Genomic DNA, 13817 nt, shown 5'->3' with positions numbered 1-13817 from the left:
CAAGAGTCCTTGTACCAATTTATGCTCCCACCAGCAGCGTGTAGGAACCCCTTCTGTTTATCCTCCCAACACTTGATCTTTAATTTTAACCATTCTGGTGGTTTCTCATTGTAGTTTTAATTTGCATTTCCCGCTGACACATGTGTTTCTATATATTTATGGCCCTTCTATGAAATACACTATTAATTCCTTTCTTCTTCTCCCCTGCCCCCATCTGAAATTATTTCTAGCGATCCAATTTGGAGTCAGAAAAGGCTGAGTAGCTCCTTAAATTTCAGGATCATAAACTCTTCAGAGGTTAAAACCAGTGAAGTCCAGGGGCGCTGATCGGTGGAGCCCATGGTATCCAGATCCAAAATGGATCCCCAAGTAACTGAAGGACTAGTCATTAGTCAGGGAAGGGGACGAGTGTAGCAGGCCGACTGCTAAGATGGTGCCCTGGATTCCTGACCCCTGAGCGACACGCACTTTCTCCCAAATACCAAATACCCACCTAGGTACTGACATTGAAGGGATTTTGCAGATGTAATTAAGATCCCAAATTAGTTGACCTTAAATCAGATGATTTGGGCAGGTCTAATTTAATCCCAAAAAGATTAGAAGTCAGAGAGGCGTGCTGTGGCCGCCCTTGCTGTAAGCCATCTCTGGGGCCACAGGGCAAGGCTGCGAGCAGCCTCCAGGAGCTAAGGACCGACCCCAGCTGACCAGGGGGAAGAGCAGGACCTCAGTCCTACAAACTAACAGCGAGAAAACGGATTCTGCTGACAACCACGGACCTGGAAGCCCCGATGAGAACTGCAGACATGGCTAACATCCTGTTTTGAGCCTGGTGAAACCCTGAGCAGAGAATCCAGCCATATCCACATCTATTTCTGGCCCTGCAGAAACCGTGAGGTGATGAATCTGTGCTGTTTGAAGCCACTCAATTTGTGGTGATTTGTTATGCCGCAGTAGGAACGTGCCACGGAAGTATGAAGCCTCCCCTGCTGAATTCCAAGTCAGGGGCAGGGCTTCTGTCCACGGCTGTGGGTGTGCAATACAGAGGAGGGGCGGCGTCACTGATCTTGCTGTCCATGTGAACAGCGCCCTCTGCAATCTGTACATAGCAATCCTGCAGGATGCCCCACTCTTGCCCTGTGCCAGCATCTCCGCTACCTGCCTTAACCGTAGCAGACATGAGAATGTTGGATTAGATGTACCCGAGCAGCAGAGGGAGGGGGAGAAGCAGGCACCCCGCCGAACAGGGAACCCAACATGGGGCTGGATACCAGGACCCTGGGACCTGACCAGAGCCCAAGGCAGATGCTTCACCCAGAGCCCCCCAGGCCCCCCGTGTGTAGTGTATTTTGTGACTACTCTACCACACACTGGTCCTGCAGGTTCCCTACAGTTTCTTGTCCAGGTTGACATGGAGCAGGGACCGCGGAAGCTGGAGACAAGGCAGGGACCAGGTGCGCACGTGCTGCACCTCAAGGAGCTCTTGCAGGCCGGCCACGCTGTCCGTGTCCTGGCAAGCGGATGGCACCCTTGAGATGATGCGGTAAGTAGAGCCCACAGCAAGAGAGGCTGTCACCCTGATCGATCCAACGGACAAGGTGAAAGGGAGGTCAGGGGAAACTGAAGGGTCATGTGCAGGTGGCCAACCTGAGGTGCAGGGACGTCTGGCTGAGGATCTTGATTGAACTGAGGATGCCCTGAGGGGACGTGGCGAAGGGAAGTATATACCCTGACCTCCCACCTTCCTTCCCTTCCCCCTGCTACAGATCCCCGCGGGCTAAACCCAACAGAACCTAGAGGCCAGAGGAGGTCTGTGGTGTAGTTCCTGGAGGTTTCTCGGGCAGCAAGGAAGGATAGAGGCAATAGATCTGGAGGGGCAAATGGAAGGCACCTGGTGCACTCGGAACGAGATACTAAGGACAACCCAACAGTACAAAAACCTATTGGGAGGATGTGTGGTAGAGGGACTTAAACAGTGTAGGACAGCTACATCTGAACATGACAGCAAGTAAGAGCTGACAACTCCAAAAACAGCAGTGTATCTGTACTATTTAGAAATACAGAGATAGAACAAGATACAGCACCAGCCAAATGAGTGATGCCTTTGGAGACTAAGGGAGTAGGGACATTATAATCCTTGCAATATTATGATTTTCTTTAAATGATGTATTTAGAGGCACCTGGGTGGTCCAGCTGTCTTTGGCTCAGGTTGTGATCCTGGGGTCTTGGGATCAAGTCCCACATCAGGCTCCCTGCACGGAGCCTGCTTCTCCCTCTGCCTGTCTCTGCCTCTCTCATGAATAAATAAAATCTTAAAAAAAAAAAAAAAAGAAAAATGTATTTAATAAAAACAAGAAAGTTGCTAGAGGGGTGCCTGGGGGGCTCAGTCGGTCAAGTGTCGGATTCTTGATTTCAGCTCAGGTCTTAAACCTCAGGGTTGCAAACTCACACCCAGTGTGGAGCCTACTAAAAAGAAAAGCTGGGGCAGACCCAGTGGCTCAGCAGTTTAGCGCCACCTTCGGTCCAGGACATGATCCTGGAGTCCCAGGATCAAGTCCCACGTCGGGCTCCCTGTATGCAGCCTGCTTCTCCCTCTGCCTCTCTCTCATGAATAAATAAATAGAATCTTTAAAAAAATTTTTTAAAAAAGCTACACAAAAACCAACAGTGGTTACACCTGTGGAGCTGGAATAAGGGTAGAACATCAACTGTTCATTTAACTTGCTCTTGCATTTTTACCATAAACAGCTTTTTTTAAAAAAAGAATTTAATCTCTACACCCAACGTGGGGCTTGAACCCACAACCTGGAGATCAAGAATTGCAAGCTCCACTGAGCCAGCCAAGTGCCTCAACATCTGCAATTTTTATAATATAGCTTTTATACCTTAAACAAACAAACAAACAAAACCTAATCAGGGGCTGTCCTGTGCAAAAAAAAAAAAAAAAAAAACCCACCACCCCATCAACTAGGTATAGTCGCTAAAGGGGATTTACCTTATTCTTCGGGTGGATTGGAGCAGAAAAACTGAAAGCTACTGATTTGTTTTTGTTTTTTTTTTAAAGATTTTATTTATTCACAACAGACACACAGAGAGAGGCAGAGACACAGGCATAGGGAGAAGCAGGCCCCATGCAGGGAGCCTGATGCGGGACTCAATCCCGGGACTCCAGGATCACGCCCATCTGAAGGCAGGCACTAAACCGCTGAGCCACCCAGGGATCCCCCAAAAGCTACTGATTTGTAAATGAAATCCAGGGTGAATGAATGATTTGACCATACATAAAGCTTACCAGAGCCTCAGTTAGAACCGAGGACTTCAAGGGCAGGAGTCCCTTCTAACCCCATAAGGAATAAATACATTCCTTATTCCATGTAAAGATAAGGCTCAGCATCTTTGAATATTTATATATCCCTCCACTAATGTAAGAGGCCCAGGAATGAAAGACCATGTCAAGACCCAAAGTAGCAAAGAACTCCCCAGTCCTGTGTTAGAAACCAATAATTCTGGAGTGTCTTGTTATGTAACAACACTGGATACGATCTGCTCTTTATTTTTATTTTTTAAAGATTTTATCTATTTATTCATGAGACAGAGAGGTAGAGACACAGGCAGAGGGAGAAGCAGGCTCCACGCAGGGAGCCCAATGTGGGACTCAATCCTGGGACTCTAGGATCACGCCCTGGGCTGAAGGCGGTGCTAAACCGCTGAGCCACTCCGGCTGCCCCAATCTATTCTTTAAAAAAAGAAAAAAAAGATTGTTGCTTCACAACTATCCAGATGTTATTACACTGTAATTCTGCTTTCTGATGTGGCAAAAACTATCCATTTAAAATATTTAAACTGTGAAAGAAAAAAGAACAAGTAAACTGAATATTTAATTTAATTTGTAAGAACAGAAGGAATGCAACAAAGATTAGGATTTTATAATATACATTAGGTATATTCTGTAAAAAATTCAAAGGTGTTTCCCTGATCTCCCTGTCATGTCTACCCTCCTCAGAGCAGTAAGAGTAATTACTACGCGCCTAAGCAGGCTGCTCCGTTGTGTTGGACAGGAATTACATCTTCATATTTCGAGTCCTCATCATCTCCCCAAACTCCCTTTCCTTTCACAGCGCGGTCTCATTCCACAGTTTCACAGTAACATCACACTCTGCTCAAATTCACGGAGCCTGAACAAGAGCTAGAGGCCCAAGGACCTTCTAGTACGGATTTAGTAGCAGTGTCTACTGGCATAAACCTTCTATTTATTCATAACTGCAGTAACAGAAATGAAAGCTACTTTAATGAAATAGGAACTCAGAATGAGATCTTTAAATAGAACAACACATTTTAAATATAATTATGTATTTCCTGATTAATATCAGGTAAGTATCTAAGCTATCTCGATTTCTGGTCTCAGAGAAAAAAGGTAAGAGACAATTACAAGCAAGGTGCTTCATATTATCAGGTCCATTTTTAAAACAATGAAATCCTTTGGAACAATTACTTTAGTCTTTCTTTTTATCGGAGATTTCCGTTGATCCTTTCGTTGGTAATCCATTTATGTCTGTACCCTAAAATTAAAGAAAACCTATTTTTAGATATTATTACAACTCATTATAAGAAATCTCTTTAAAAAACAGACAACAAATTTCAGAATGAAAGAACTCTGCTTCTAGAAATGAACACAGTGGCTAAATTAATACAGAACACAGGTGAAGTTGAACTTAATAAGAACCAATGCTAAAAACAGAGCTGTCCAAATACTCATTTTAAAAAATAACTCCATTTCGTTTTTTGTTTTTTTTTTTTTTGTAAATCTCTACGATCCTTCCGACTAACTCTCTTACCAAAGGTATCAGTGAAACAGGCATATTTTAAGTATCATCTCTTCTTATCCATTAGCTATTTACTATTATTCTTACCAGCCAAGAGACACTGGTTATTATCTTGACTATAAGACAAGGAACAAACACACTAATCAGAAGTCTAGTTTAAAACCTTAGTTTAAACCAAATGTTAATTACTTAGAAAACATCCTCATCCCCTTATTTTAAAAAAAGAAATTAAGCCTTAGTGCCTGGTTAGCTCAGTCCAACTCTTGATTTCAATTTGGGCCATGGTCTCGGGACCGTGGGATAGAGCCCCAAGTATTTCACCCTGACTGTAAGTACCACCCTCCTAACCTACCCTTATTCAAGGTACTTTAATGTTCTTACCTTACAGTCTACTTTCCCTTTGTTTTTATCATTTGTTTCTCGAAGAGCTTTTCTAGGCCACATACGGCTAACAAAGGGGGAAATCAGAGGGTATATGTATGGCTCCAGGAATTTTTTGTAGACCCAGAGCAGAATTGGAATGACGATGCAAGGAATGCACACCATCCTCCCAGGCTGGAGTTCCTGAACTGCAGACATGCGTGAAAAAACAAATGAGTTCATCATGGATTAATGACTGAAGGAATTTATCTAGATTAAGATATTTGAAAGGACTACTTCTGCATTAAAGGAAAAACCTAAATCATTCATTAGCTGAAAGCACGAGTCTATTAAAGTGCTGCTTTCTGTAAAGGAATAAGACATGGTAGACATGGAAATAAGTGAGGTACCTGCCTCCAAACGCCTCCAATCACTGCTTCCCAACCATAAATTTAAGGATAAAGGAAAAGACCCTAGCTTTTGCTGGGTACTAGGCAGTTAGGCCCTTTGCATTATCAATTCATGTAATCCTCAAAACCTCCAGCCCACTCATCTTCAGAGACTGACAGTATTGATTGGCTAAACCTCCAAGGCTAAGGGTCCATCTTGTAATAAGGAATTCACTAAGGTATCACTTTGGAAGACCTACAGGCTACAAACCAGCTGGACTTTCCCCCCAAAATCCTTTGATATACTTTTCTCCTTTTTAATAGCAATCAAGAAGGGGGGGCATCTGGGGGGCTCAGTGGGTCAAATGTCTGCCTTTGGATCAGGTCATGATCTCAGGGTCCTGGGATGGAGCCCCACGCCAGGCTCTATGCTCAGTGGGGAGCCTGCTTCTCCCTCTCCCTCTGCCTGCAGCTCCCCCTGCTTGTGCTCTGTCAAATAAAATCTTTTCAAAAAATAGCAGTTAAGGTAAACTGAGTAATAAAAACATTTTACTTGGTATTACTGTTATAAGTACCATTGTCCACTTCAAGAAATTAACACCCTTTGGGGAGCTCAGTCAGTGAAGAGTCTGACTCTTGGTTTCAGCTTGTGGGATCAAGCTCCTGGGATCACGCTCCGAGTTGTGTGTGTGTGTGTGGGGTGTGTCAGTGGTCAGCGGGGACTCTGCTTGAGATTCTCTCTGGCCCTCCCCCATACAGGTACGTGCATGCTAAAGTTAACACCTCTTCCTTGATGATTTTGAATTATCTTGGAATTTCCCCAAGTCAGCAATTTCTTGAAAAAGAACCAATACTACTTCCCTACTATTGAACCAAAGACCTCTTAAATTTACAAGAATTTTTAATCCCTTAGAGTAGACCTGAAAAACTAAGATGTTTCAGAATAGTGTCTGAAGCTAGTAATTCAAGATGTTAAAATTTCTTATTTTCAAAATATTATAAATTAAGTAGTACTTGCTGGCAAAGGAATTAGCACTGACTACATTAAGGCAACTTAAAATTATTCACAGGGGCGCCTGGGTGGCTCAGTCAGTTGTCTGCCTTCGGCTCAGGTCATGATCCCAGGGTTCTGCGACTGAAGCCCCATGTCCAGCTCCCTGCTCGGCAGGCAGCTTGCTTCTCCCTTTCCCTCTGCCTGCTTGTGTGCTCTCTCCCTCTCCCTCTGTCAAATAAATAATAAAATCTTTTAAAAAATAAGTTATTCACAATACAGGTGAGCAGCGTTACGGTAATCCGTTCTGAATGTAGGTTTGAAATGAATCGCAAGGGCTATAGACAAGCAAGCATACGAATGTACATTACGGACCGATCAACTATTTTATAAAGGATTCATAACCGGATTCTTTAAAAATTGTCCCCAGGTCAAACTAAAGTAACAATTTAAGAATTTACCAACATATTTTGTTCCAAAATTTTAAAGGACATATTTTCTGATTAAAATAAATCAAACTGAGTAGTGAGTCTTTTTCAGCAATTTTCAAGGAATCATTATTTCTGACCACAGACATTTATAATTTGATCTGAAGAGACTCAAGAGGTGGTCTGGTTTAGGTCTGCGGCGCTTACAGGCACCAGAGTCTTAGAATCAGAGCAGACTGGCTGGCAGCTGCCGATTTTGAGACCTGCTTTTACCACCTGGAGATGGTGTTCTCAGGAAGTCATTTAAGGAGTCTGTGCCTTGATGCCCTCCTGAGGAAAATGAAGACAACAGCCTGTCTCATAGGGTCGTAGATGCGGATTAGATGTTAATAACAAATGCAAGCTCAGAAAAGCACGTGCATGTCTGAGGTTCCATGCAAGGGTTACCACGGCAACAACAACGGATCCTAAGGTGCCACCTGTGAGCTCAGCAGTAGTTAGAGGCGGCTAAGACCAGAGTGCCCAATTCTGGGTTCCTAGCTCAATGCTCCTGGCTTTTCCCCCAACAACAATACAATGATTACGTTATTCCCCGCCGACCCGTCTTGGAAACCAGCTGATGGTGTTCCCAGGACTAGGTCGTTAACAGCTGGCAGCCCATCACAGGTTCATGTTCACCTACGACTAGTTACTGTGTTTCAAATGAACTCTGGGGAACAAGTGCTACCAATCACTTATGTCATAAGCAGGGCTTCTCTAGGGACGTGTTGGCTCTCTTCACAGCGAAGCCGCTGTGCTCCGTCTCCTCCTCGGTCCTTGTGCGACTCTTCGGGGTGAGAGCCTACCTCATACCCGTGCAAACTGTGGAAAGGGCTAGAAGGTGGCTGTGAGAGCCTGAGAGGATGATTACTCCTTTGCTCTCGCCAAGCTGATTCTCAGATAGATAGTACGACCAAGCGAGCAACCATGGATGTAAAGCGCGGGAGGAGAGGAATTTTCTTTCATTCGGCTCAGTCCAAGATCTCGGCGAATACAGGGCGGCCACAGCGAGAGGCTGAGGCCGTCTTAGAAACCAGGCAGGTCCCTCCGGGGAGCCGGCTCGGGACCTCACTTCGCCGGGCAGGCCGCGCCGGGGTCCGCGACCGGACGCACAGGGAGGCGGGGCGGGGCGGGGCGGGCGGCGGCAGCGACAGCGACAGCGACGGGGAGCCGACGGCACAGGCCGCGGAGAAGCAGCACAAAGGGAGAGGCGGGCGCAGGGAGCCGGGGGCGCAGGCGGGCCGCGGGGGCAGGCCCACCGCGAGGGGCTCGGCTCGGCTCGCTCGCCGCCGCCCGGCCGGAACCTGCGAAGCGGCCCCGCGGAGGCCGGGCCCCCGCCCGCCGCCGCCCGCCGCCGCCCGCCGCCGCCCGAGCCCCCGGCCGCCAGCCAGCGCCCGCCAGGCCCCACTCACCCGCGACCACCGGGTCCAAGCGGCAGCGTCTGCGCTTTCGGAGGAGGGACGTGCTGCCGCCAAGCCAATGGGCACCGCAAGAGATGCTGACAAAGGCGCGCTTGCGTCACCGGGGGCGCGCGGGACGTAACGCTGACGCCCAGGCGGAGGCGCGGGCTGGCTTCCGGCGCGGCCGCCGTGAGCTCAGAGCCCGCGGCCGGCGAGGCAGAGCTTGGCTGTCCTGCGCGGACCACGAACCCGGGACGAGGAGGGACGGACAGCGCCGGTGCAGGGGGCCCGCCGCCGTAGGGGCCGCCGCCGTAGGGGCCGCTGTGCTCAGCTGCTCACTCTGCTGGTTGGAAGTTCGAGGGCAGGGAATCGTCCTAAGCGCTCGTCCACCCCGGGCGGCTGAGCGCACTGCTGGGTTTGGCGGCGGCGGCGGCTTTACTCAGTTCTGCTTAGTATGGACCCAAGAGAAATGGGAACACGCAGGACCGATCTGCCCTTCAAGATACCGCGCAAAGTTAAAAAGACAGGGCCACAGGGCCACACATTGTGACCTGGTTTGCATGTAATCGCCAGTAAAGGCAAATCTAGGTGAACCTCCCTAAGGGTTGCTCGGGGCTGTATAGGGTTTGGTAAGGAGTGACCCCAAACTACTGCCAGGGTTCCTCTGGGATAACGAAAATGTACAAAAATTTACCAGGCGACATGCATAATCAAATAGAAGCTATTGATTTAATTGTAGTTGGGTACATCAATGTTAAATCTCAACGTGGTTGGAAAAAAATTAAGAAATATCCCCATGCTCAAATTCCATTTGATGCAAAAAAAAAAAAAAACACAGGCAGAGGGAGAAGCAGGCTCCATGCACCGGGAGCCTGATGTGGGATTCGATCCCGGGTCTCTAGGATCGCGCCCTGGGCCAAAGGCAGGCGCCAAACCGCTGCGCCACCCAGGGATCCCACGGGACTATTTTATTCATAAGAACTCATTTGATCCACGAGACACAGAGAAAGACACAGGTAGAGAGAGAAAAGCAGGCTCCCTGTGAGAAGCCTGATGCAGGACTCGATCCCAAGACTCCCAGGATCACACCCTGAGCCAAAGGCAGATAGATGCTGAGCCACGGAGCCACCCACGTACCCCAAAGTATGTTTAATAATAAAAGACAACCAACACTGTTTTTATTTTTATTTGCATTTATTCTATGCAGAATTTACTCCCGGGCCATAAGTTTTTGTTTCTTCAGTTTCTTCTGGGATATCTGGGGGTGGAGGAGGGAATAAAAGGTCAGCTGTTAGTAAGTTTCCTAGAGAAACTAGCACCATATCTTAAAAAAAATAAAAAAAAAAAAAGTTTAAGAATGCACAAGCAGGGTAGAGGGAAAGACTTCCCACTGAATAGAGCCTGATGTGGGACTTGATCCCAAAACCCTGGAATCATGACCTAAGCCAAAGCAAAAGCTTAACACATGGAGCCAATCAGGGGCCCTAAACTCCCAGATCTCAGCACAGTAAGTTGTAGCTCAAAAAAAGAATGGCAAACTTCAAGTGTCTGACTCTCGGTTTCAGCTCATGTCATGAACTCAGGGTCAGGAGGATTGAACCTGGAGGAGGGCTGAGCTCAGTGCAGAGTCAGCTTGAGATTTTCTCCCTCTGCTCATCTCACTCTCTTAAACCTTTATATAGGGGGGTGGGGAGATATATTTAAGCAATAAAATCAAGAGAAGTTCATTAGGCATGAAGGGAGGGGGTCTAGACTTACTCCCAGATTCCCAGCTTGAAGAGCTGAGTAAGATCATCTACTGAAAACAAGCTATTAATTTGGAGGGGGGAAGAAGGGAAGGGCCCATTTTTCACACATGTTGCATTTCGAGTGGCTATGGACATGTGGGTAGGGCCATCAGCAGATAATAATTATATAGTTCTGATATAATGAAAATACAAAAAAGCCAATATCATACACAAATAAAACTGACCAACAACTAAGTAATCTACCTTTTTCTTCTGTGCAACCTCCTCTTCTGGTTTAGGAACAATCTGCTCTTTTTCAGTAAGAATCATCTCAATGTGGCAGGGAGAGCTCATGTATGGATTAATCCGGCCATGAGCCCTGTAGGTTCTACGTCGCATCTTGGGGGCTTTATTCACCTGGATGTGCTCAATGACCAGAGAATCTACATCTAAACCCTGGGAAGAGGGAGAATGAAATCAAATCAGCATCTTTATCTCAACTCCACAAACCCAATCACTGCAAAGTCTAGTCCCCACCTTTACAAGGCAATCCCTAAGACTTTAAAAATAGCCTATCCGTTTAGTCATTTGCTTCCACCTTTATTCTAAGCATCCTTTCTTAAATCTAAGGAACCATCAAAACCCAATGCTGTAGGCAGTTTGTAAGTGGACTAACAGTCATTAAGGGGAGTGGATGTGATAGTGTCAATTTCTAAGCCTTGATGAAAAACAGGATTTTGGCAGCACACCTTAACAGCTAGAAGGGTTACAGCCAGACCTATTTTAACTCCAGCTCTGGTCTAGATTCCCAAATGCAAAGGGTAATGGATAATACACAAGATAGATAAACCCCACTTTGTTGACTGCATTCATTGTTTTAAAATCTGAAATTTAATGCCTTTGCGTTATGAACATCGGCAACAAACCACATTAACCACTAAGGCAATCACTGTTACCTTTACTTGTTCTTTGTAATCCTATGATTTCTATTTGTATTGACAAGTATTTTGTGAAGTTCACAAGTCATACAACCAAAAGGGTCTATGGTACCAGAAAAGTCATAGACCCTTGAGTAAAAATGTTTCTTTTGCTTGCACCGGGGTTATAAGGGAAAAAGACCATGCTTTTGAAGACCTTCACAGGCAAAATTTTGGTCTTCTGGAAATTGGAGGTAGAGATTCATATTAAAAAAAAGGGGGGGGGACTTAATTACGGAGAAAGAAAAAGACATAAATCTGTATAACATCAACAACAATTGAACAATCATCCAAACTGTGACATATCAAGATGTTAATGGTTTGGGTACCTTAAGTTCAGCATTACTCTCCGCATTTTTAAGCATGTGCAGTAAAAACTCAGCACTCTTCTTGGGCCACCGACCCTGTGTCCAGCCCCACTGTTTGGCCTGAAAGAAATTCAAGAGAGGCAATCAGTTATTTTCCCCAATTTAAATCAGTGTTACAGCAAGACTATCAAGGTTGCTCAGAACACAGTTTCTTTTCATGGTTAATCCAAAGGTGTCCTAAGATGGTCATCACAGCAACCAGAAAGCACCTGATTAAAGGTGGGTTCTTACCCCACCTAAAGACTTCAGATAGCAACTATGAACTCTCACCTGCGCACACCTACCAACTCCACCATTGTAGCGACGGAATGGGACACACTGCTTCTGCAAAGTGACATCTTTCAGATACTTGGTGGCTTTTCGAATATGCATACCCTTGATGGCCTGGGCAGTTTCACGTGTGTTCTAAGCATAAAGAATAAAAATTGCGAGTTAACCATGCTCAGGGATTAACAATTCTTCAGGCAAGCATTCAATTCTCTGCTTCTCCAAATGTCAACACATAAAGGTTTCCCATTCTTGAAGGGTGAGGTAAAATGAGAGAAAAAGAAAATCTGATTAAAAGCCATAGAGGATTGAAGTTAGGGAAAAATAAATCCCAAACCTCTATTAACTGTATTATGATTTTTTTAAAAAGGACTTTATTTATTCATGAGAGACACAGGCAGAGGGAGAAGCAGGTTCCCTGCGGGGATCCCAATGTGGAATTCATCCTAAGACCCTGGGGGGGGTCATGCCCTGTGCGGAAGGCAGACGTCCAACCACCGAGCCACCCAGGTGTTCCTGACTGTATAGTTTTAATCCCAGGATCTTGTAATTCTGTGTCCCTCTGTCTTTATCTCTGTGCTCGTTTCTCAGGCAGTTCTCTTGTAGTTTTACCCAATTCCATAATCCTTAATTAACGTGCTTATTGGGATCCCTGGGTGGCGCAGCGGTTTGGCGCCTGCCTTTGGCCCAGGGCGCGATCCTGGAGACCCAGGATCGAATCCCACATCGGGCTCCCGGTGCATGGAGCCTGCTTCTTCCTCTGCCTGTGTCTCTGCCTCTCTCTCTCTCTCTGTGACTATCATAAATAAATAAAAATTAAAAAAAAAAATTAACGTGCTTGTTACAGGGCTCATGATTTTAATCACTATCCCAAAGGTGACCGCTCAGAACAGTTTCATTTTCATAGTAAAATCCAAAGGTGTCCTAAGAGACGCATCACCGCAGCCACCTTTTCAAAGCAGCAGCAAATCCTTGCAGGAACACGTGCACGACTCTTAAAACATTAAAGATTCCCATACCTTAAAGTGAACACGAAGATTTGAACCTCTCGACTTGCATGCTAAAAAAAAAAAAAACAAAAAAACAAAAAACCAGTAAGTCTTGGTTAATTTGGGGTGCCTCGCTGTTCCTCTCACCCACCTCCCCCCCCAAATAAGGAACTCGTGGCTCACTTACATTTTGTAGGGTTTTCTGGGTCCAGCGAGTAGCGAACCATCTCCGGAGGTCACCTGGGGAGGGAGCAGGAAGGGATGCCGTCAACCCTGAGCTCACGGTCGCCGATGCAGTTTACATCGACTACGAGCGACGGCCGCTCAGCTGATAGCTGTTCTCACGGTTAATCCAAAGGTGTCCTAAGAAATGCCATCATCGCGGCCGGGCCTTCCTCCTGGCGTCCCCCGGACTGCGGCGGGGCTGACAGCGTGGGGACAGGGACCTCAGCGGCGCCCCCGACCCCCTCCGAAGCGGGGGCCTCGGCGCGGCAGGGCGCCCCCCAGGGAGGATGCGGCCGTCTTCCCGCTACTTCTGGGCCCGGTACTCGGAAGCGGCCCTGACCACAGGCCGCCGGGACCCCCGCCACCCCCCTTCTCGCCCATCGCGGCCTTCGGCTCCGACACGTCCCCCCGCCAAGAGGGACATCCCCTTCGGCCGGGAATCAGTAGCCGCAGGAGCCTTCCTCCCGGGGGCTGGACATCGAGGCCGCCGGAGTCAGGGCGGCGGCGATGGCGGGGGATTCAGCAGCCGGACACGCACCGCCCCGCGACACTCACCTCAGGCCGCTCGGGGGAAGAGGAAGAGCGGTGGCTCCTGGGAGAATTCATGAGAACTCGGCCTCTCGCGAGATTTCCTCCCGAAAGAACGTGATCTGACGGGAGGCGGGGCGCTGCGAGAAAGGGAATGTGGAATACGTTTTAGAGGGTCTGTAAGAGCATCACTCCTTTAGAAAGAAAAAAACGAAAAAAAAAAAAAAAAAACGTGGAAGTCTGGGTGGCTCGGCGGTTAGCGCCGCCTTCGGCCCAGGGTGTGATCTTGGAGACCCGTGATCGAGTCCC

At 47.1% G+C, this 13817-nt stretch overlaps 2 protein-coding genes and 3 non-coding genes across 7 annotated transcripts; all 5 read right to left on the bottom strand.

The window, feature by feature from the left end:
• Positions 1–3857: 3857 nt before the first annotated feature.
• Positions 3858–8596, bottom strand: C7H18orf32 (chromosome 7 C18orf32 homolog). Of its 3 annotated transcripts, none has more exons than XM_038543983.1 (3): positions 8440–8596; positions 5202–5389; positions 3858–4556 (listed from the first exon to the last, which is right to left on the bottom strand). In XM_038543983.1, the coding sequence occupies exons 2-3, from the start codon at positions 5364–5366 to the stop codon at positions 4491–4493; spliced, it is 231 nt and encodes a 76-aa protein (XP_038399911.1). In that variant the 5' UTR covers positions 5367–5389; positions 8440–8596; the 3' UTR covers positions 3858–4490. The 3 variants fall into 3 exon arrangements, with proteins under 3 accessions (XP_038399911.1, XP_038399912.1, XP_038399913.1); XM_038543984.1 differs by lacking the exon at positions 8440–8596 and adding an exon at positions 7834–8138; XM_038543985.1 differs by lacking the exon at positions 8440–8596 and adding an exon at positions 7265–7507.
• A 1041-nt stretch (positions 8597–9637) lies between these two features.
• Positions 9638–13616, bottom strand: RPL17 (ribosomal protein L17). Its single transcript, XM_038543982.1, has 7 exons — positions 13536–13616; positions 12943–12995; positions 12786–12826; positions 11770–11904; positions 11461–11559; positions 10419–10610; positions 9638–9685 (listed from the first exon to the last, which is right to left on the bottom strand). Exons 2-7 carry the CDS (start codon positions 12980–12982, stop codon positions 9638–9640), a joined length of 555 nt encoding a protein of 184 aa, XP_038399910.1. The 5' UTR covers positions 12983–12995; positions 13536–13616.
• LOC119872725 lies at positions 11632–11697 on the bottom strand. Its single transcript, XR_005362756.1, has one exon. It is a non-coding gene; the product is annotated as a small nucleolar RNA SNORD58 (small nucleolar RNA).
• Positions 12646–12711, bottom strand: LOC119872726. The gene has a single exon (XR_005362757.1). It is a non-coding gene; the product is annotated as a small nucleolar RNA SNORD58 (small nucleolar RNA).
• LOC119872727 lies at positions 13075–13140 on the bottom strand. Its single transcript, XR_005362758.1, has one exon. It is a non-coding gene; the product is annotated as a small nucleolar RNA SNORD58 (small nucleolar RNA).
• Positions 13617–13817: the final 201 nt, after the last annotated feature.

Source organism: Canis lupus, chromosome 7 (assembly GCF_011100685.1).
Source record: "Canis lupus familiaris isolate Mischka breed German Shepherd chromosome 7, alternate assembly UU_Cfam_GSD_1.0, whole genome shotgun sequence".
Classification (NCBI taxonomy): Eukaryota; Metazoa; Chordata; class Mammalia; order Carnivora; family Canidae; genus Canis; species Canis lupus.
Note: the sequence above shows the minus strand (reverse complement) of the source record. Positions and strands in the feature narration are given on the sequence as shown.

Excerpts from the sequence above, each read along its gene's own strand:
- C7H18orf32 (XM_038543983.1), bottom strand. The coding sequence starts at position 5,366 with ATGGTGTGCATTCCTTGCATCGTCATTCCAATTCTGCTCTGGGTCTAC. Across the intron at positions 4,557-5,201 it reads AAGGGAAAGTAGACTGTAAG|GGTACAGACATAAATGGATT; the intron begins GTAAGAACATTA and ends CTTTAATTTTAG.
- RPL17 (XM_038543982.1), bottom strand. The coding sequence starts at position 12,982 with ATGGTTCGCTACTCGCTGGACCCAGAAAACCCTACAAAAT. Across the intron at positions 11,560-11,769 it reads GAGTTGGTAGGTGTGCGCAG|GCCAAACAGTGGGGCTGGAC; the intron begins GTGAGAGTTCAT and ends AATTTCTTTCAG. Across the intron at positions 9,686-10,418 it reads AGGTTGCACAGAAGAAAAAG|ATATCCCAGAAGAAACTGAA; the intron begins GTAGATTACTTA and ends CTCCACCCCCAG.